Source organism: Topomyia yanbarensis, chromosome 2, assembly GCF_030247195.1.
Source record: "Topomyia yanbarensis strain Yona2022 chromosome 2, ASM3024719v1, whole genome shotgun sequence".
In the NCBI taxonomy this organism is placed as follows: domain Eukaryota; kingdom Metazoa; phylum Arthropoda; class Insecta; order Diptera; family Culicidae; genus Topomyia; species Topomyia yanbarensis.
Genome location: NC_080671.1, coordinates 362,631,709 through 362,655,056, shown reverse-complemented (window position 1 = coordinate 362,655,056; position 23,348 = coordinate 362,631,709). Strand labels below are relative to the sequence as shown.

General features: G+C 39.4%; 1 protein-coding gene across 1 annotated transcript; it reads left to right on the top strand.

The window, feature by feature from the left end:
• The first annotated feature begins 6,867 nt into the window (after positions 1–6,867).
• On the top strand, positions 6,868–18,846 carry LOC131684413 (protein HBS1-like). Its single transcript, XM_058967268.1, has 6 exons — positions 6,868–7,152; positions 7,208–7,434; positions 7,507–7,744; positions 17,078–17,628; positions 17,687–18,092; positions 18,155–18,846. The coding sequence occupies exons 1-6, from the start codon at positions 7,113–7,115 to the stop codon at positions 18,784–18,786; spliced, it is 2,094 nt and encodes a 697-aa protein (XP_058823251.1). The 5' UTR covers positions 6,868–7,112; the 3' UTR covers positions 18,787–18,846.
• The last annotated feature ends 4,502 nt before the right edge of the window (positions 18,847–23,348 follow it).

The window sequence follows — 23,348 nt, the reverse complement described above, 5'->3', positions numbered from 1 at the left end:
CCGTGTGAACGAAATCAAAACCGCACACGATGTGGATCGCTCGTTTACACGTGTTGAGACTTTGAGCACCATACCAGTGACTGTACGTACCGGTTGGTTTTCTTACCCACCTCTGCGTTACACTGCCTGTGGAGGTACGCTACCCAGTGAGCTTCTCCGTTCAAACACTATGCTATCTTTTGTGTTGTGCTCGTTTCCAGCACACTTTTATGTATAATTATTCGTACATAAAATAGTTTGTACATGCGAGCTCCATTTGCAAACACGGTTAACATAGTGTGGTATTAATTGTCTCTTTCGCTCTACCCATCATAATCAGCGTTGATTCATTTCGCTTTGTGCGCTTGGGTTTAATGTTTGAGGCGAATGTATAGGTAGATAGATCTAATTTGTTACTAAATTGCACAACGAAAGTTTATTATTTACGTTCGATCAATTCATTGATTAACTTCTCCATCACGTGATTCATTTCCACTCGGCGTATAGTATAGTAGTACAAAGCCTATTTATGAATGAATACACTGCCACTTGAAAAATCGTTGCAAAAACGCATGCGTACTTTAGGAAAGTTACAATAATGGCAAAATATAACTAGAATGCTTAGTCTATACATGAAATGTGATTATATTGTCTAAAATTTGATTTTTCTTCGCTGGTCCGGATTTTTTACCACACACAATCGAAAAGGTTTTACAAGCTAATCTCATTCTATAAAGATTTAGTTCCAGATATTAGTTCGGTCACAGTTTCTGTCTTCTTTCTTCAGATCTTCTTAGTTTAATCGGATTTGATCATCTACTACAAATGAAATTACCTGATAACCAAGAAGGTTTGATTCAATATGTAATATTCGATGTTGATTGGTTGTGATTAAACCATACGTAAGAAATATGTTTGATTTATTATTACTATAAATATACTAAGATAATAAATATTTTACATTAAGTAGTATAGTCCTACGTCCGCTTGTAGTTTTTTTCTCCGACCTAATATTTTAGGCATAGCTAGATCTAAAATATGCATGACACCATAAGCTGTGCTGTTCTTGAATGGTATGTTGTCAAAATGGATATGACAAAAGCATATTTTGGTATGGTGACCGGTCTTAACAACCCGTTGTTTATATGGTCGAGTATGGAAAAATGATTATGGTTATGTTCGATATTATCCCGGCAATGGTTACAGTCGTGATTCGCTGATTGGGCCACAGTCTTTGTCCAACTAAAGGCTAGTTTACAGTTCGGAAAACGTGTCACGGGATTTGGGTCCCTGTGTATTTTAAATGGAGCTCGGGATTTCAAATCCCGTGAAGGGAAAGGAGTCTACACCAAAATGACAGTTTTCATGAAGTGTAAACCCAACCGCGGGAAACATCACGGGATTTTAAAACTCAACACAAATTGTTTCCGACGGGGAAAATCGTATTTTTATTATGTTTAAAATTCGGTGCTATTTTGATACTGTTGGTGTTTTTTAGAAGCAGCAGAACTTTTGTTTTGATAGTTTGGAGAGATCTCGGCGGAAAATTTTCGCTGATCAAATCCCTACACAAATCCCGTGCAAAATCCCGTGACCCATTTCCCGAACTGTAAACTAGCCTTAACCAATTTAATTCGCTAGTTGGACCGATTGACAAATGTCAAAGACTCTCCAAAGAAGACGTTGGTAGTGTAAAAGATTGATAAATAGATTGTCAAAGTAAATTTGACCTGAGATTTTGGCGTTCAGATGCTTTTTAGTTGGACAATGATCCAACTAACGGAGGTCCAACTAAAAAGTGGCCCACACACCTAGAAAAAATAATGTAAATTTACGTCTCCTGACCCTGACATATACGAGCATCAAAAATAACTTTAGAACAACTTTTTCAACATTTTTGATTTTGGACCAATATGTGTAATCTTGACCACCTGGCACTTAATGCTCAACAGAATTTTCAAACCCCACAGAAAAGGGCTCAAACTTGGTCAAATGATAGCCCTTAGTGTCAGTCACAAGATAGACATAGTGAGAAATCCGCGCAAATGGCACTTTAGAACAACTTTTTCAACATTTTTGATTTTGGACCAATATGTGTAATCTTGACCACCTGGCACTTAATGCTCAACAGAATTTTCAAACCCCACAGAAAAGGGCTCAAACTTGGTCAAATGATAGCCCTTAGTGTCAGTCACAAGATAGACATAGTGAGAAATCCGCGCAAATGGCACTTTAGAACAACTTTTTCAACATTTTTGATTTTGGACCAATATGTGTAATCTTGACCACCTGGCACTTAATGCTCAACAGAATTTTCAAACCCCACAGAAAAGGGCTCAAACTTGGTCAAATGATAGCCCTTAGTGTCAGTCACAAGATAGACATAGTGAGAAATCCGCGCAAATGGCACTTTAGAACTTTTTCAACATTTTTGATTTTGGACCAATATGTGTAATCTTGACCACCTGGCACTTAATGCTCAACAGAATTTTCAAACCCCACAGAAAAGGGCTCAAACTTGGTCAAATGATAGCCCTTAGTGTCAGTCACAAGATAGACATAGTGAGAAATCCGCGCAAATGGCACTTTAGAACAACTTTTTCAACATTTTTGATTTTGGACCAATATGTGTAATCTTGACCACCTGGCACTTAATGCTCAACAGAATTTTCAAACCCCACAGAAAAGGGCTCAAACTTGGTCAAATGATAGCCCTTAGTGTCAGTCACAAGATAGACATAGTGAGAAATCCGCGCAAATGGCACTTTAGAACTTTTTCAACATTTTTGATTTTGGACCAATATGTGTAATCTTGACCACCTGGCACTTAATGCTCAACAGAATTTTCAAACCCCACAGAAAAGGGCTCAAACTTGGTCAAATGATAGCCCTTAGTGTCAGTCACAAGATAGACATAGTGAGAAATCCGCGCAAATGGCACTTTAGAACAACTTTTTCAACATTTTTGATTTTGGACCAATATGTGTAATCTTGACCACCTGGCACTTAATGCTCAACAGAATTTTCAAACCCCACAGAAAAGGGCTCAAACTTGGTCAAATGATAGCCCTTAGTGTCAGTCACAAGATAGACATAGTGAGAAATCCGCGCAAATGGCACTTTAGAACAACTTTTTCAACATTTTTGATTTTGGACCAATATGTGTAATCTTGACCACCTGGCACTTAATGCTCAACAGAATTTTCAAACCCCACAGAAAAGGGCTCAAACTTGGTCAAATGATAGCCCTTAGTGTCAGTCACAAGATAGACATAGTGAGAAATCCGCGCAAATGGCACTTTAGAACAACTTTTTCAACATTTTTGATTTTGGACCAATATGTGTAATCTTGACCACCTGGCACTTAATGCTCAACAGAATTTTCAAACCCCACAGAAAAGGGCTCAAACTTGGTCAAATGATAGCCCTTAGTGTCAGTCACAAGATAGACATAGTGAGAAATCCGCGCAAATGGCACTTTAGAACAACTTTTTCAACATTTTTGATTTTGGACCAATATGTGTAATATTGACCACCTGGCAATTAATACTCAACAGAATTTTCAAACCCCACAGAAAAGGGCTCAAACTTGGTCAAATGATAGCCCTTAGTGTCAGTCACAAGATAGACATAGTGAGAAATCCGCGCAAATGGCACTTTAGAACAACTTTTTCAACATTTTTGATTTTGGACCAATATGTGTAATCTTGACCACCTGGCACTTAATGCTCAACAGAATTTTCAAACCCCACAGAAAAGGGCTCAAACTTGGTCAAATGATAGCCCTTAGTGTCAGTCACAAGATAGACATAGTGAGAAATCCGCGCAAATGGCACTTTAGAATAACTTTTTCAACATTTTTGATTTTGGACCAATATGTGTAATATTGACCACCTGGCAATTAACACTCAACAGAATTTTCAAACCCCACAGAAAAGGGCTCAAACTTGGTCAAATGATAGCCCTTAGTGTCAGTCACAAGATAGACATAGTGAGAAATCCGCGCAAATGGCACTTTAGAACAACTTTTCCAACATTTTTGATTTTGGACCAATATGTGTAATATTGACCACCTGGCAATTAATACTCAACAGAATTTTCAAACCCCACAGAAAAGGGCTCAAACTTGGTCAAATGATAGCCCTTAGTGTCGTTCACAAGATAGACATAGTGAGAAATCCGCGCAAATGGCACTTTAGAACAACTTTTTCAACATTTTTGATTTTGGACCAATATGTGTAATATTGACCACCTGGCAATTAACACTCAACAGAATTTTCAAACCCCACAGAAAAGGGCTCAAACTTGGTCAAATGATAGCCCTTAGTGTCAGTCACAAGATAGACATAGTGAGAAATCCGCGCAAATGGCACTTTAGAACAACTTTTCCAACATTTTTGATTTTGGACCAATATGTGTAATATTGACCACCTGGCAATTAATACTCAACAGAATTTTCAAACCCCACAGAAAAGGGCTCAAACTTGGTCAAATGATAGCCCTTAGTGTCGTTCACAAGATAGACATAGTGAGAAATCCGCGCAAATGGCACTTTAGAACTTTTTCAACATTTTTGATTTTGGACCAATATGTGTAATCTTGACCACCTGGCACTTAATGCTCAACAGAATTTTCAAACCCCACAGAAAAGGGCTCAAACTTGGTCAAATGATAGCCCTTAGTGTCAGTCACAAGATAGACATAGTGAGAAATCCGCGCAAATGGCACTTTAGAACAACTTTTTCAACATTTTTGATTTTGGACCAATATGTGTAATCTTGACCACCTGGCACTTAATGCTCAACAGAATTTTCAAACCCCACAGAAAAGGGCTCAAACTTGGTCAAATGATAGCCCTTAGTGTCAGTCACAAGATAGACATAGTGAGAAATCCGCGCAAATGGCACTTTAGAACTTTTTCAACATTTTTGATTTTGGACCAATATGTGTAATCTTGACCACCTGGCACTTAATGCTCAACAGAATTTTCAAACCCCACAGAAAAGGGCTCAAACTTGGTCAAATGATAGCCCTTAGTGTCAGTCACAAGATAGACATAGTGAGAAATCCGCGCAAATGGCACTTTAGAACAACTTTTTCAACATTTTTGATTTTGGACCAATATGTGTAATCTTGACCACCTGGCACTTAATGCTCAACAGAATTTTCAAACCCCACAGAAAAGGGCTCAAACTTGGTCAAATGATAGCCCTTAGTGTCAGTCACAAGATAGACATAGTGAGAAATCCGCGCAAATGGCACTTTAGAACAACTTTTTCAACATTTTTGATTTTGGACCAATATGTGTAATCTTGACCACCTGGCACTTAATGCTCAACAGAATTTTCAAACCCCACAGAAAAGGGCTCAAACTTGGTCAAATGATAGCCCTTAGTGTCAGTCACAAGATAGACATAGTGAGAAATCCGCGCAAATGGCACTTTAGAACTTTTTCAACATTTTTGATTTTGGACCAATATGTGTAATCTTGACCACCTGGCACTTAATGCTCAACAGAATTTTCAAACCCCACAGAAAAGGGCTCAAACTTGGTCAAATGATAGCCCTTAGTGTCAGTCACAAGATAGACATAGTGAGAAATCCGCGCAAATGGCACTTTAGAACAACTTTTTCAAGATTTTTGATTTTGGACCAATATGTGTAATCTTGACCACCTGGCACTTAATGCTCAACAGAATTTTCAAACCCCACAGAAAAGGGCTCAAACTTGGTCAAATGATAGCCCTTAGTGTCAGTCACAAGATAGACATAGTGAGAAATCCGCGCAAATGGCACTTTAGAACAACTTTTTCAACATTTTTGATTTTGGACCAATATGTGTAATCTTGACCACCTGGCACTTAATGCTCAACAGAATTTTCAAACCCCACAGAAAAGGGCTCAAACTTGGTCAAATGATAGCCCTTAGTGTCAGTCACAAGATAGACATAGTGAGAAATCCGCGCAAATGGCACTTTAGAACAACTTTTTCAACATTTTTGATTTTGGACCTAATATCGATTCAAAATTAAAATTTGAAAGTCCTAACATGTAGCTTCAAAATAAAAATTCAAAATCTATTTAGTAGATACTCTGCATTTTATTCCCCAAATAACGGCTCAATTTCGGGCTTCGAGAGTAGAGAACAGAATATTTGTGGTTAATTGAAAAATTGATGGCTCTTTATTGGAATTTATTTCTAATTTTATCTCTTCCTGCTGATTTTAGATTTAATTCTTGATATGAAATATTTTGGTGTCTGAAAATCAGTTCGACTTATGTCGTTTTCGATTGAGAACCTAGACACTAACCCAGGTTAGTTGCTTCAAACAAACGTTTTTAATGGAACTGAGTTGGGTTCTCGCAAAACAGCAGTGGTGTGAGCGAACCCGAAATATATTTCAGGTTGGAACCCAACTCGGTTTTCAGTTCAGTGGCACATAACCTAGGTTCGAAACTGGCTTCAAACGATTTGACAGCAGTTGGTTCCGAAACTGAATTATGTGGTTTTCGTTTGAAGCGAAACTGAGTCATTTCCTAACCCCAACTGCTGTCAAAATGTATGAACTGACAGCAGTTGGGGTTAGAACCTCACTCAGTTTCAGGTTCAAGCGAAATCGCCATTAGTTTCTGCCTCAACCAAAAACGACATTAGTAAATGCAAGATTTTCTTGCATGAAACAGCTCGATCTTTTAAATGCAGGTGTCGCAAAATTTTAGTGCCTGAGTGTTAGTTCTTTTTTTCAAATGTAGAGGCGCGAAATTTTAGTGCCTGAATTCTTGGTGGCTAAGTTGATGGTAGTTTCACTGAAGTCCTTCAGATTATTTCGACGTATTAGATTCATTTAATTTCTGAAGGGCGACAAATTTGACAAACAAAATGCATCAGCTGCCGATGCATTCTTTCGGTTCTTTTGCGCTCTCGCGAGCATGACATTGTTTGACAGAATTTTGACGTGATATTGCTGCAAGGCAAAAGTTCTGTATTCCGTATTTTATTTAATTCTTTTGAATATTTTTTACAAATTGTGCCAATAAAAAGTGAAAGAGGTGCATTCCGATCGTGATCAAATGATTTACACATACTAAGGCTAACTTTTGTTTGAAAAGACCTAGCTGAAAATAGGCTCAAGATGTCTCGTCATCGAAATGTCCGTACTATGAATTACGATGGTAAATCATTCGCAGTCAGTTTTTGAAACAAATTTAAATTGTAATTTTATTTTAGAATACGATGACGATGACGACTACCAGTATAGCCACTCAGTGGAAGATGATTGCATATCTCCGTCGGATGCTAAGGTGTGGATTTATGATCGCGAAAAGGGACAACGAAACATGTCAGAGTTTTTAGCAAACCACAGGGATATTGCGGAAGAGGACGACGAACAATTGAAGGCAGAATGCGAACAATCAGAAAAAGAAATGCAAAAATTGCAGCGGAGAGATTCAGAGGTTTGGAGTGAACATAAATTACAATTACCTATATACAAATTGTTCCAAGTCGTTTACTTACCTTTTTTGTAGTGTTATCAAATACCTCAACTAGACGACGAAGATCGAGTACGATTAGTATCCTGCATGGAGGAAATAAGAAACATTATTGGCGAGAGCATCACCGACCGACAACTTGTTGAAGCTATCATGAAACACAATTACGATTTTAACAAGGCCCTAGATGATATTCTTAACAGTAGTAAAACTCCACCAACTTTTATTCCTAACTGTGAGGCAGGAAAAAGCACTATGGAATCCGTCGAAAAAGGTGACTATTGATAAAGTGTATTCATGCTACATTTGAGTCCATTGAGTCGCTTTGCGTATTTCGCGTTGTGATATATTATTCATATTTCACAACATCCAGTAAATCTGTAGCAGTGTTGCCAGATAGATTGGTTATTATCTATCAGATAAATATTTTAGTTTTGCCTTATTTTGTGAATCAACCCCCAGGAAAACGGTTGTTTTCAAATCGTTCTATGAAGAACCAACGTCCAACAAACCGTTTAACAGACGTCCATCGTTGGATCCGTGTTGGACGATTTTGAAACAATTTTTTCAGTGGAAAGTTTGGACCTGTAAATTTTAACACATCACTATCCGGCAACATTGTATTTAAAACAGCAGTTACTATCACCATATATAGTATATAAATACCGCGCTTCTTTAGTTCAGTCGCTAGTAGTTCGGTGAGTGCTGTTAGCATCTAACGAGTTGTGTTTTATTTCTTTTCATTGTTCAACCTACCTTGCTGCATTTGATGGGCGCATTGCTTGGATTACTTACGGAAGGTAAGATTATCATTTTACTCAAATGTCGAAATTATACATCGATCAGGGATCAAGTTCTTATACGCAAAATAATTCCCGTTTTAAAGTACCCTCGGTTCGGTTTGGTGTCAGTATAGACCCGACTTCAGCAGGTTTAAAGACAGGGAAAAATCTGAATGATTTGTTGAAATCGCGCATGAAGAAAGAAACCGATTTGAATAGTGAGAGTGATTCCGACAAAAGTGATGATGGTTCCTCCGGGCGTTCGCTTCTGCCCAAACTGTCCGATCTGTCACTCAACAGTGATAGTGGTGTGGCTTCTTCATCCCCAGCGGAAAGCACGTTTCTAAATCTTACTGATTTAGCGCGTTTCCATCTACAAACTCAAAGTGGTAGTACACCTGTAGGAAGTCCCCTCCAAACACAAACTGGTGGTTTTAAAATTCCCAATTTATTCAATTCACCTGCCACTGGACCGCCGCCTGGTTTAAATATAGGTTTCAAGGAAAAATCACATACAATATTAAGTAAAAAAGATTGGGTCATCGACCTCAAATCAGCGTTGATAAAAGATAAATCGGAAATTACTCCTAATCGAAAATCGTCCAATAAAACGCATGATGACGAAGGCATCGAGACCTTTAACTATGGTTTCATCGATTGTGACATTCTGGAAACCAAACCGGTGATTGACGAGTACTGTACGATCGATTCCAGTGCACTTTTGGGTTGCGAACTGCCAAACACAACTTTGATCTCTTCCGAGTTTGCCCGAGTTTTGTGCGTACGCTATCATAAACGGAGCACAATGCAAATCCGACACGGGTTTATTAGCAAACATGGCGTGGTGCCTTTCCGTTTTAACATTCCGTCCCCGGATGACGTAGTCTTGGAACATTTGAAAAAGTTTAAAAGATAACTGAATCGGTTTGTAGTACTAGTGGTTTGAAGCTCTATTGTTGGCACTGTCCATTTTCTGAATAATTTTTAGTTTACAACTGTTTTTAAGTCTTTCGAGTAGGTTTTGCACGCATTTTATTTTGGAACATTCTGTTTATTAATCAAGTTCAAACGATATTAGTTTATTATATTTTTGGTATTCTTGGTTTACAAATATTAACAAATATGGCTAATAAATCTTACATTGAACAATCGAGCACAACGTACGTGTTTTAAATACTATATTATTTATTGCATGATTATAAAAGATATGACATATTAGAATTGAGGGTTCCAGGTCCAACGTGTTTCTATCGTTGCAATATTTCGTGAGTTATATACAAAGGATATCTCTACGCCTCTAAGCTCATACGATTTTAAACAGATGTAAACAGATTATTATGCCAATTACAAGCTGTGCATTATCTCATTATCATCTACAAACAATGAGCAAATATTTTGCATCGGAAATAAAATATCCACGCGATATTAAAACGATATTGTATCAAGGCGTCTTCATGATATTCGGTCCATGGCTACTAGTCGCCAGCCTCACAGGGTGCTAAGACTCCTCAGGACCCATTCAAGCAAGGCCACATTGCTCGATGCGCTGCGGATTAGTTCAGAGAAACCATTTTACCGGGTTGCCATTCGTTATTATCACGATATACCCAGACCCCGTAATCACTCGATTTTTGCTATGCGAACGGTTGGTGGTTCTACAACCAACTTTCACCTCATCATAGATCGTTCGCTATACCTTTCGTTCGAAAGCACCAATGGCATGTTGTTTCTCCGCCAGCCTAATTCAGGTTTCGTGGCTGTAAAAAACAATTGGCCTAATGGACGTTTTGTAGATGGTAAGCTTTGTAGGGTAGCGCACTTTTTTAGATTTTTTTCGGAGCCCAAAGCAGGTCCGATCGTCTGCTAGGTTCGTGCATTATATGTTATAGCTGATCTCGATTGATTGTATCACATGCGGCTTTGAAACCCTCCGAACAGTTAATGAGTTGTATTCACGAAACTTCTGTGAATTTACCGAAACAAACGATGGTCTGTGATATGAACTTTTAAAAGAATACGCCGTGTTTGACGACGACCACCGAGGCAACGAAATCATCCGACCTAAGGAATAAGTTGGCGCAGTCATACTTAACGACGGCAGTACCACCTTCACGCGGCAACACCTCCGCTCACAACTGCCGAACCGTGGAGAAGAGTAAAGGAGAAAACTCAGACAAAACGGGTACTTCGTATCGGTCAACCCTGGGAAGGAAATCACCGTCCCGAGGAAATTGCAAACAGGACAAGACACCACTTGCAATCCTTATCCGCCGACGAAGCCCTGCCCACTGCCTTTGTCCAACTCAAAAGTCGACTACAAGTACCACCGACAACCTTCACGTCGACAGGGTGAGCTACCCAATGCTTCGACACCTCCCGGCAAAAGGGCTCTTTTAGACTTCCGGTTAATCAGCTTGCTGTCCCGCACCGCTAAACGTCTAGAAAGGATGGTCAACCGGCGACTGACTACGTGGCTGGAAGTCCACAAACTCCTCGACCCACGCCAATTGGTCATATCCGAAAACCTCCACGCCGGCATCGCAATCCTCGAAGTAACTAAACCCTACAACACAGTGTGACGAGAAAGCATACTCCAAGATCTCAAACGATGGGGCCGGAAGAGAATAATAATAATAATAATAATAATAGTTTTCATATAACGTGCACAAAGACTCCCGTTTCTTACCCAGAAAATACCGAAATTTCTTTTTGAGTTTCATGGCACGAAATGATCTGTTGGGAAAGTGTCGATGATTCGAAGGGTATACTGAATAGCAGCTAATTCTGCGATGTAAACTGAAGCAAGGATCATTCAGCTTATATGTAGCAGTGATATGATCATTGAAGATACCGAAATCAGTGGACACATCGACACATCACAGTCGACTTCTCGGAATTTATATATGGTATATGGTCCGGGATTCCGCGAATCTTCCTTCATGGATGTGTCAAAAATACATTTGAATCAGAAGTGTCTAAGCAACGGACACGATCGGGATTGTACGGAAGGATTGATGCTCTGTGCCATGTGGTCGAGGTACAAGAACATAAATCGAGTTTGGTACTTAAGATCGACGAGCCTCTCGAAGCTTTCAATCACCAACGGGTTCAAGATGTCGCATCGGATGAGCTTTCGATATGAGAGTTTGGGATAACGCCCGCCAGCACTTTTAGGCTCATCGTATGGGTCGTGCACCCAAAGCAGGGACCATTCATAAATTACGTAACGCTTTTAGGGGGGGGGGGGGTTCGACAAGTTGTTACATATTGTGACATAGGGGGGAGAGGGAGTAAGCTAGATCGTTACGTAACATGTTTTCACCGAAGAAAAAAAATTTTTTTTAAGAATTTGTTACGTAATAGGGGAGTGGGGGGATAAAGAAATTTGTGACAATTTGTTACATGGGGGGAGGGGGGAGTCAATTTTGGGCAATTTTTGCGTTACGTAATTTATGAATGGTCCCTTACCGAATTCGCTTCAGTTTGATGAAGTGTATGTTCGCAGCGGAGTGGAAACAGAAGCACTCGTAATCCATCACCTACAATATCGTTGTTTGGTACATCCTGATCAGGTCTCCTGGATGGGCACCCCACCATGTTCCGGTTATTGTCCGGAGGAAATTGATCTTTTGTTGGCATTTTTGTTTCAGATAACTAATGTGGCAGCCCCAGGTACCTTTAGAGTCGAACCAGACCTCGAGATATTTAAATTTGAAAACCTGATAAAACGTTACAACCATTAATAGAAGCTGAAGTTGCGCCGGCTCACACACAGTTTTCTTCGTGGAGAACTCGGTGCCCAGCTGAAGAGGCCAATCAGACAAATTGTCCAAAGTATATTGCAATGGTCCTTGCAAATCGCCAGCATTGGGCCCTGTAATAGAGACCACCCCGTCGTCTGCAAGTTGCCTTATGGCGATTTCGCTTGAACCTAAAACTGAGTCAGGTTCTAACCCCAACCGCTGTCAGTTCATACATTTTGACAGCAGTTGGGGTTAGGAACTGACTCAGTTTCGCATCAAACAAAAACCACATTAGTGTGCATGAATTGGCAAGACAGTCTTCAATGTCATTCACAAAAAAATGTAGAATAGAGAACTTAGATTTGAGCCCTGGGGAAGACCCATGTAGCTAAATCGCAATGTTGTGAAATCTCCATGCGAAAAGTGCATGTGCTTTTCAGATAACAAAAACAAAAAAATATTTAAAATTTGTGCTAGTGCAGCTTGATTGACAGAATGTTGATGGAAACTGAATCAAAAGCCTTCTTAATATCCAAGAAGACTGATGCGAGCTGCAATTTGCTTGCATAGGCCATTTAGATTTCTGTAGAAAGTAACGCAAGGCAACCGTTGATCCCTTTGCCTTTGCGGAAGCTAAACTGTGTATCTGACAGTAAGCCATTTGATTCGACCCAATTATCGAGGCGAAACAGGACTAAGCAGGCTCATATGAACATGATCGAAAGGAAATGTAAAGAATTCTTTGCCTTCTGCTAAGTAGGAGTTGGGCGTCCTAGTTTTCCGTTCTAAGTTTATAACTGATTCGCTCTAGAATACCTATTCGTCTTTCAATTTCATTGCTTTCGTTTCTCTTAGTCTCAAATTTGCCGAAAATAACCAACAAATCGATACGATATTCAACTGAATGAATAACATGGATATTTGAATGAATATTTTTTTTTTCTATTCACCGCGAGTCGCATCAAGTTCATTTTCAGCCGTCAAAGAAGAGCTTCAATTATTTTAACTCTGCTTGTGGATCGTTAGATTCTTGCTCAACACGAGCCAAAAGAGCAGAGGAATTTTCGGAAGGGACATATGGCGAAGCATTCTTTAGCATTTCTATATAAGAGCGCTTCGAGCGATCCTTAAACGAGCGCTTGATTTTATCCTCGCGCTGCTTGTACGCAGGGCAATGTTTAATACCATGCGGAGGGCCCCCACTTTAAATACACTTTTCAGTTTCTCTACCGCAAGCGTCATCCTCATGCTCTCCCTCGCATTTGCCGCACCGTTTCTTATTGCTTATTGTAGCCCAGCTGTTTGCAATTGGTGCAGTTCATTACCCGCGGTACAAACAGGCGAACAGGTAGACGAACATTATTCAGGAGGACATAGTTGGGAAGAGAAGACCCGGAGAAAGTCATCCGAAGCAAGTCCGACAAAGAATAAGTTGTCTTATTATCCGCAGTTTTTGGTGAATACAATTGCATTCTAGAATCTTCACATGTTGAAGTTAGGGATTCTTAAAGCAACCAATCCCGTACTTCAACAGGAATTCGCACTTCATACCCGGTTCGGCGGCGACCCCATCGATCTCCACTACCCGACAAGGTACATATACCCTAAATTGCTTCGTATAACGCTCGCAGCAAGCAATCTGGTTTGCCCGGTTGAGGTCGTTCACTTCAATGCGTATCTTATTAGCACGGCACAGGAAAACGATTCCCTTCGATCGAGAGTTCAGAAACCAATGTCGCATGCCTGCTTTGAGTTAGATAAAACGACCCTAACATTGTCTGGGCGGACATTTGATATTTCGCTCGCAGTCGAGAGTCGTTCTGTCAAATCTTTAGAAATCTGCAGAAGATTCAGTCAATTAGTCTTGGGCCGAAAGAAGATCACAAAGGGAGCAGCTGATAGTTCCGGATATTGCTTGGTGCGGAGAGGGGACGAGGGGGAGTAGATATCGACGAACCTGATTTGACCTCCATTTGACCATCCGAAGATAGAATCATCGAAACCGTCAGCGCTCGCGCATACGAGTAAAAACAGTAGCGGTGTTATAGAATAATATGGAATCACTTAGCTTAAAGACGGTATTCCAACGACGCACTGATCTTGCCAGTACTATCTCTTGCACTTGGAAATTGTTGTTATTGTTGTTGTTGTTGTTATTAGCTACATCTTACATCGAAGAGGTGCACTCTGAAATAATTGTTGTAAATTTTTTGGGACAAAGATTTATGTTGAAGGATAAAAAAAGTTGTTAGCAGTTTAAATGGTTTTGGACATTTTCAATGCACATGAGGGTCCACCGATGTGTCAAAATGGATTTTTTTTATAGATATAGAGGTTTTTATAACCTCCAGGCCATTCGCCTCTTCGGGTTAGAAAAATCTCTTATGAAATTTTTTTAACCCTATGTGCAGTGTCGGGATTCGCCAGGTGCGCTGCGTACAAGGCAATCGATTCACCAACTACGCTGCGCACACTCTCCGGATTTTTTTAACTTTAAGGGAATAAGTTTTATGTTGAAGGATGCACATTGGGGTCCGCCAATGTGTTAAAATGGAAAATTTTTCGACTTTCGGAAAGTTTTATAATGAAGGGCAAGTTGAACTTCGATGGTTTTGGGTATTTTCAATGCATAGGGGGGCTTTGTCGCCGATATGCAAAAATGGAAAATTTCCAACTTTTTGGGAAATGTTTCAACTTTTCGGGAAAGTGTCTTTTATTACAGGCAAGTGGTTGCTCCTAAAAATCAATAGTTTTGGACATTTTCAGTGCACAAGGGGACTGTCAATATTTGACACATTGACAAATTTTCCAACTTTTCTGGTAAGAGTTTAGGGAAAGTTGTTGGCAGTTCAAAATCAACAGTTTTGGACATTCTCAATGCACAAGGGGCGCCGATGTCCCCAAATAAAACAAATCTGTTGTTTGTGGAATGAGTTTTATATCGAAGGGAAAGTTGTTGGCAGTGGAAATTCAATTATTTAGGATAATTTCAATGCACAGGGGCCTCCGCAGGTCAAAATGGAAAGTTTTTCAACTTTATGGCAATAAGTTTAATATTAAAGAGCATTGGCAGTTGAAAATCAATAGTTTTGGACATTTTAATGTACACATGGGCCGATCTGCCAAAATGGAAAATTTTCCTAGTTTATGGGAATTTATGAATGGTGTATTAGAGTACTCATTTTACACTTCATATCAGTAACGAAAAAACTAAGTGATGTGTTGCTACATCTTCCCGAAATTGTAAAACCAATGCACTTATTTACAGTGTATGGTAAACTTACTGGCGCTATGCAAGAGTAGTACAGATTATAGCGCCGGAGAGAGAGGAGAGTGGTTTGTAATTTTCTAGATTGTACTGGTTTATTCGAAAAGGTGCACCAGTTGGACGGACAAACATCTACAAATTGGTTGATGGGAAACGTTTTCAGCGCATTAATCATGCCAAACATTTCATAAATGTGAGCACGAAAGCTATTGTACATACCCACAGAAAACATTTCGTTTATTCCATTGCCATTTTGGGGTCAATATTATTCTAAGGTATCATTTGATTCAATTTTGTTTAGCTGGTTTGCTATCTAGTTTTTTTCCACAAATTATTATCCATTGCGTTGGTTGAACAGGCTGCTAAAACATCACCGACTGATTGCTTTCGCGACGAGAGTATGAAATAATTTTGAGCGGCCCAAAATAAGTATTAACTTACATAACCCTTTACTTTGTATGACAGACATGCTAACAATTTCACACGCGCGTTCCTTATTATTGTTCTAGTAGCAAACAGGTTTGTCACAAATGGTTAAGGAAAAATATCAGAATTAATTTACTAGCTTAGCACACGAAATGAGCATGTACAAAAGATGCAGAAAATCAAGAAGAGTACTGTTTTTGTCGCTTTTTATTAACGATATTGTAGCACGAAACTAGTGCATAAATTATTGGCCTCTCCCGGATGCCACACGGTCTCTAGACTGAGCTTGTCCAGAGCAAGTTATTACTGATATTACCTCTTTTTAATTATTCCGTCAAGTAGGTATTGTACAAAGAAATTATCTCTCAAACATATCGAGTATCAATGATTTGTATAGAGAAAGTTTTGTGTATGTCTCTACGCTAGGGAATTTTAGCTCACTACGCAAATCACCCCGGTCTCTATGCTAGGGAATTTTAGCTCACTACGCAAATCACCCCGGTCAGTCTGCTTCGCTCTCCATCAGCTACCATGTGTCCTTTTACTTGTCAGAGTTTATAGTCAGTTCAATTCTCGCAGCTTCCCTTTTAAAAAGCACAAATGCCTCTTCCTCTGATCTGCTATCAACGTCAAAGATGTCGCCTCAACTTCAGCACCCAAAATTAAGACATCGCGAGTTTCATTTTAGTGGTAAGTTATATGTTCGTTTGGCATAAGGATTCTCGGCATAATAATCATTTTATTATAATGGTCATTTGGGATAAAGGGTCCTTTGGCATAATAGTCATTTGGCATATTTTTCACCGAAGCGGCGGCCCCTTGCAAGCAAATCTGTGATTCACTCAATTAGTCGGTTTACTCAAATATAGGGGCTATCGCTAGTTTCCATTATTTTAGGTTACAAAAAACGAAATGATAATAACATTCTATAAATAACATAGAAATGCCACGGCATTATTCTGGTTCTACGACCTCTTTTGGTGAAATTTTATGAGGATTGTTAGTTCGGTCAGCTGTGAATTATTTACCCCTCGACGCAGCAAGTACATCGCGGAAACATCGCAGAGAAAACATTCAACTTTGCATATATTTGAACTTCAAAAATTGGGATTGATAACATCGATTGTACTTTAAAATAATGACCCTGTTGAGATGATAGCGAATAATAGGTTTGTTCCAGTACATGGAAGTTACTCCCTGTTGCTCCGGAGCAAAAAATTCTCGCTCCTTTTCACTCCGGTTTGCCACCAGAAGAAGAAAAAAGAGAAGATGATAGTACAGGAACGATTTTCTCCCTGTTTGCTCCGGAGTACTTCCAGTTTCTCCTGGTATTGGAACAAACCTAATGCTTACCTTTCACTGCCTCCTAAGTAACATCTATTTTTTAGGGGTTGGTGATCGGTTATTCGAGAAATCAGACAAGCTGCTAGCCCAAAATCCTGCACTACTAACAACCACAGTTCCAGTCATTGAAGCAAGTAAACCAACCATTCTCGTAACACCATCCGCGAAAAAAGTAGGCGTTACTCTGGGGTTCGAAATAAACAGCCCGCGGGTACAGTCTCCCTCTGTATCCGGACGCAACACACCGGAGATCAGCGAAGAGGGCAAACAACAACAGACACAGAAACCTATTCCCAGGGAACTACAACGGAATGCTCAGGAACTATTCAATAAGGAACGAGGGGCGGATAAACAGCACATACATATGGTTGTCATCGGCCATGTCGATGCCGGTAAAAGTACGTTAATGGGACACTTACTGTGCGACACTGGCTATATTTCCCAGCGGATAATGCACAAAAATGAGCAAGAAAGTAAAAAGATGGGCAAGCAGAGTTTTATGTATGCATGGGTGCTAGATGAAACAGGTGAAGAACGAGAACGAGGTATAACTATGGATGTGGGAAGCTCAAAGTTCGAAACTGCCAGTAAACAGGTTTGTTTAATGAAGATTATTTTAACTTGCACCTAACAATTTTCTTTTTGCTCATCAGATAACTCTTTTGGATGCACCTGGTCACAAGGACTTCATACCGAACATGATCTCAGGAGCGAATCAAGCAGACGTTGCTCTACTTGTTGTAGATGCCACCAGAGGAGAATTTGAAACTGGCTTTGAGCAAGGTGGCCAAACTCGTGAGCATGCTTTGCTAGTGCGTTCATTAGGAGTTAACCAATTAGGAGTCGTAATCAACAAGCTGGACACCGTGAATTGGTCGAAGGATCGTTTCGATGAGATTGTTGGCAAACTGAAAATTTTCCTCAAGCAAGCCGGATTCAAAGACACCGATGTGATGTATGTCCCTTGTTCTGGTCTGACTGGACAAAATTTAGTGAAAGACCCAACTGATCCAGAGTTACTGAAATGGTATAAAGGACCGACTCTGCTTAAAGTAATTGGTAATTTTCATCGAATCATTCTGTTTACGTTCAGGCTTATTTTCTGGTACGCTTATTTTTAGATACATTCAAAACTCCTGAACGCTTGATTGACAAACCCTTCCGTATGTCAATTTCGGATATATTCAAAGGTACTGGTTCCGGATTTTGTATCTCTGGTCGTATCGTATCCGGTGTGATTTGTGTCAATGATAAAGTGTTGGTTTGTCCCAGCAAGGAGCAAGCGGTTGTGAAAAATATCGCAATCGATGAGGTGCAATACACAACCTGTTTCGCTGGCGATCAGGTTTCGATCACACTGGCAAACGTGGACATGGCTAACATCGCCGTTGGGTTTTTACTCGGTGACATTTACAATCCGATTCCGCTGGCAACACGAATCCGTGCTCGTATTGTGGTGTTTAATATCAAAGTTCCCATTACAATGGGCTATCCAGTGCTTCTGCATCACCAGTCACTCATCGAACCGGCGATAATTTATAAACTGAAGGCACAGTTGCACAAGGGTACGGGCGAGATAGTGAAGAAAAATCCTCGCTGCTTGGGAAATAATTCGTGTGCTCTTGTTGACATTGAATTCCAACGATCTATTGGTATGGAACGATACGCAGACTGCAAGGAGTTAGGCAGAATTATGCTTAGGGTGAGTGGAGTAACGATCGCTGCTGGGCTTGTTACAGATATTGTGAAATGAGGTAGGTTCATAAGGGTGGTTTTTACAGTCAAAGATTTGCAATAAAATGAAAATGACAAATACAACCGTTAAGTCCAACTGTAACTTGCATTTAGGTATCTAATGTTACAATGATATGACAGTGATAGAGGAACTGAAAGAATACTCCTTGTTTTGGATTGGCAGCATTCTTCTGAATATTTAAAATTTTAAAAGGTATGTACCTAATCAGTTTTGTTGGAGAGCAGTTACCATATCTACCACAGCGTGCTATGTAGAAATCATAAGTTTAAATACCGATTTGCGTCAAGAATTTCCCGGTCGTCACGGTTGAGTCATCGTTATTGCACGGCCGGATGGCACATCCTTCAATATTTCTGCGAATCAGTGTAGCTGCGTACTGACGTCGCAAGTCCAAAACAGAGGGAAGAGCTGTCAAGGGATTGTTGAGGAAAGCATCAAGCTTGTTCATCACTGTTTTTTTCAGACGTAAAACGCTTAAATAGGACTGGACAAGCATACAGGTGAGCACGTTCTAATTATAATTTTAGTGTATTTGGAGGCCGTTCATAACCATGTAGACTCGTGGGTGGAGAGGGGTCTAGCGTGGGACCCCCCCCCCCCCCGGTCCATGAGTAGAAGTTGATGGATCGATATCTAGTCCAGATACCCAGTAAAGTTTAGCCGGAATAAACCGGAATTCTGGCTGGTTCCAGTTATTATTTCCGGCTCCAATAAAACAACCGATTCTAGTTAGAATCGGTTGTGTCACTTGAGCCGGACTACGAACTGGAACCAGCCAGAATTCTAGTTCGTTTCCGGCTGAACTTTACTGGGTAGTAGTGTTCACCTCTCTGGCGTCGGTAAAGAAGAAGTAGAATCCAACTTCCTATACTTACTAGCAAATATCCTCCTCCCATGATACCTGTGGAGTGCGTAGTAGTGTATCTACGGCCTCTAGCAAAAGCAAGTATCGGACTAACCATTCCTTCCCTTTCCTTCCGCGATCTACGTTCGGGCCTGGTCGGCACCGGTATTGATCAATAAACAATTTGGGATTACTAGGAGTTGCACATTGAAAGATGTTTCGCCGCTACTCCCAAGCATAATTATCTACATATTCCCTGTGCAACTTCAGATAGTCCAGATCGATAACGGAGTAGCGCAGCCAGGAGTGGTTGCACAAGCTCAAGCTCACGTATTACTAGTTATAAACGAGATTTAAAAAGCGTTCTATTCAGCATACATGTCGATTCAGCTAGATATACTTATACGTAACGCCGGAACCGTTATAGTAATTCTTAAATAGAAATATTTTGCGACAATGTCTTTGGAATCTTAGTAGGATTATCGAATATTTATTGAGGTAAATTGAAGAAGAAAAAATTTTATAGCATGTTGGTCCGATTTTTAGGTGGAAATAAGTAAAACGCCACATTTGAAAAAAAAAATATCCAGTGCAGTAGCAAATATGATTGGTAGTGTGTAGCAGCACTTTTCTCCAGAATAACTTCTTGCAGCCGCCTTGGTATAGATTGAATGAAATTTTATCGCGTTCGGATTAATTTTAGCCCGCTCGTTGATGATAGCTTTTTTCAACTGCTTAGCGATGTCAAATGTCCTAACCTGAGCAAACACATTCGTTGACAGAATTCCCAAGCCTTTGCGATGGGATTCAAGTTTGGACTACTTACTGGCCAGTCTATAACAGGAATGTTATGGTCCATCAGAACGTTCTTGTTTTTAGTGGCTGCACTGCCTATGATCGCAAGTCAATCCCCTAACGTTAGGAAATCCTATAGAAAACGGGACAAACATGCGATCACGGGAAGTGCATGGAACATCTTGCTGAATACAACAACGTCAACAATCAACAGTCGGATACGCCGACCGGAATGTTCATTTCTGCCTTAATTTTTGCAAACGAAAGCTTTGATTCAACAGAGAGATGCTAAATATACCGTTTGTTTCCGTCTGTTAAGGACGATGGATGCCCTGGGCGCCGTTTTGTATCGTATTGAGCACCAAACCGAACATAATTTCTCACTACTCCGGTTTATTCTACAAGCTATCTCGCAGAGAGAAGCTTCTTTCTACTTAAAAATATCGATTTTTCCATGCTCCTCCGTCAATGCCGTCGTTCCCTTCGGCATGGTCCTTGAAAATTTAGAAAATAACGCGATTTAAAGCGTACAGAAGCTCTGTACAATATTTGTATAACCTTAAATTGACTTGATTCACCATTATTTGCAATAATACCAACGAAAAGCGCAAGCGAACAAGCTCAACTTATAAACTGAAAATTATTTCCAACTCTTAATACACAAGACAAGCGCTTTTGTTCACACACACACACACACACACACACACACACACACACACACACACACACACACACACACACACACACACACACACACACACACACACACACACACACACACACACACACACACACACACACACACACACACACACACACACACACACACACACACACACACACACACAAGTATAGATCAATATGTTCGCTTTATTTGGATACATATACTAGTGCGTTTCTTGAAATAAACCTATGGCACTGACACTAATACTCATGGAAATAGTAGCCTCAAAAATGATACCGGTGTTATATTTATATCCATCAGAGCGTACACGGATACGAAAAACTACCCAAAGTACCGTGTTGAAGGTTGTTTCCCTTTAACCACGGCAAAATCACAACTCATGGTAGGCTTTTTTATACTCAACTTTGAGTTTAATATACTTAAATTTATGTTGAATTTACTTAATTTTGAGTATACCCTAAACAACTTAAAAGTACCTTATTCCACGGAAGACCTCGACTGAGTCGAATCTCTCGTTTTGTTTTTGACAACACTAAAAAGTGCGAAAGAGACGCAAAACTAAAAAGTACCTAAATTTAAGTTAAAAGAACTTATTCTTTCGGTTGTTTTATTTTTCCGTGTATATCGTCAACGTGTGCACGGAAAAAACCGTTCATAAATTCATGAAAAAAAGATCACGATTTACAAAAACCTTGACCAAGTTTCTGAAAATATGAATAATCAACCTCGTATTCATGAAACTATTTGTGTTTCCAAAATACTAGTTCGTCCCGAATATACACATGGTCTTACATTAGAATGTTTGGTTGAAGTACTTTTGTTGTTCCATGTTCCATGGACATGTTTAGTTTTTGTTATGATTCTTGTCCTTAATTTGGGAATACACAGATGACAGTCAAACGATGCTTATGGTTTCAGGAGCTTATTCGCAATTTTTGTAATTTCTCATCACGTTACCGTGTTATTTTATTCATGTGTTTACTGATAGACCATCGGGATTTATATTCATAATATCAGGATCTTCGTCACGATGTTTTATATTTTTGTCACGAGTGATGTGATACATGTTCATAATTGCAGGATAAGCTCCTCATGAATTTCGTAATTTCTGATCACGTTATCGTGATATTGTATTCTAGAGCTTACTTTCGAATTTGATTCGTGGAGTAATGGGACTCATGTTCATTATATCAGTGCACAGTGGTCCAGATCGCTAATTTAGGAGGAATTTTTACTTTCTGACAAACCTGTATAATTTAGCCGTATCATGTCTTAGGATGAATTTGTGTACTTTAGAAGATGCTTCTTTTTATTGGAATAGTTATTAGGGTGGTTCTAATTTATCTAAAATACGATAATAAACTTTTTACTGATGAAAGATAGAGCTCCACAGTCTTCCACAAAGTTGTAAAGTAACTTATTTTGAATAAATTTGTTGAATATATTAAAGCTCTATCTCTTTTAGTTTTTGTTATACAAGAAATTAAAAAAAAAAGATTAGGGTGTTCCTGAAAAAAACGTTTTTTTAGTATAACTTTCGTATCTTTTACTTTTTGTTAACACAACCTTTGAACAGCTTATTGAAAACTTCAAGCCGAGTATTTTTCTCCAAGACACCGAAGGTCTAACTTTTTTCTTTAAAAAGTTATGGACACTTTTCGTTAAAAAAATAGCCTATTTCAAGGCTCAATATCGCTGATGCGGGCACCTAAAATTGAATTCTGTTTCCACCACATGAAAGACCATACTTATTAGTATATTTGAGCAAAAATTGGCGAATACGATATTTTTTTAAAATTTGCAATTTAGATTTAAAGTTTGTAGTTTTGCAGGTTCAACGCATTAAAGCATTTACACACATATCGTTGTATTATGAAAAAAGCCACTTTCAAATATCATTCTCTCATCGCAGCAAGCTTTGCATAAGTGAAACGACTGTCAAAAAAGGTTTCTGATTTTATTCGTTTTAAATAAAACTAGTAAATATGGATATTAGTCGAAGAGAGTTGGCGAATTTGCTTATTGCTGGTAAAAAGACAGATGAACTGCTTAAGTTCATTACAAGTAGTAATCCAAATGTAAAATTGAGACTTGTTAGTGCTCGGAAGAAAATAAAAATCTTCATGTTGGAATTTAGAAGGTTGTGGATTCGGAGTAAGCGCACGCAAATTCGGTTTGAGCTGGAAAATTTTGTGTGGCTTGAAGGAAAGCTAAGATTCGAAGTCGAAGGTAAAG

Bases quoted from the DNA above. Each gene is read 5' to 3' on its own strand.
- LOC131684413 (XM_058967268.1), top strand. From the start codon at position 7,113: ATGTCTCGTCATCGAAATGTCCGTACTATGAATTACGATG. The intron at 7,153-7,207 runs GTAAATCATTCG...ATTTTATTTTAG, and splicing joins CCGTACTATGAATTACGATG to AATACGATGACGATGACGAC. The intron at 7,435-7,506 runs GTTTGGAGTGAA...CCTTTTTTGTAG, and splicing joins TGCAGCGGAGAGATTCAGAG to TGTTATCAAATACCTCAACT.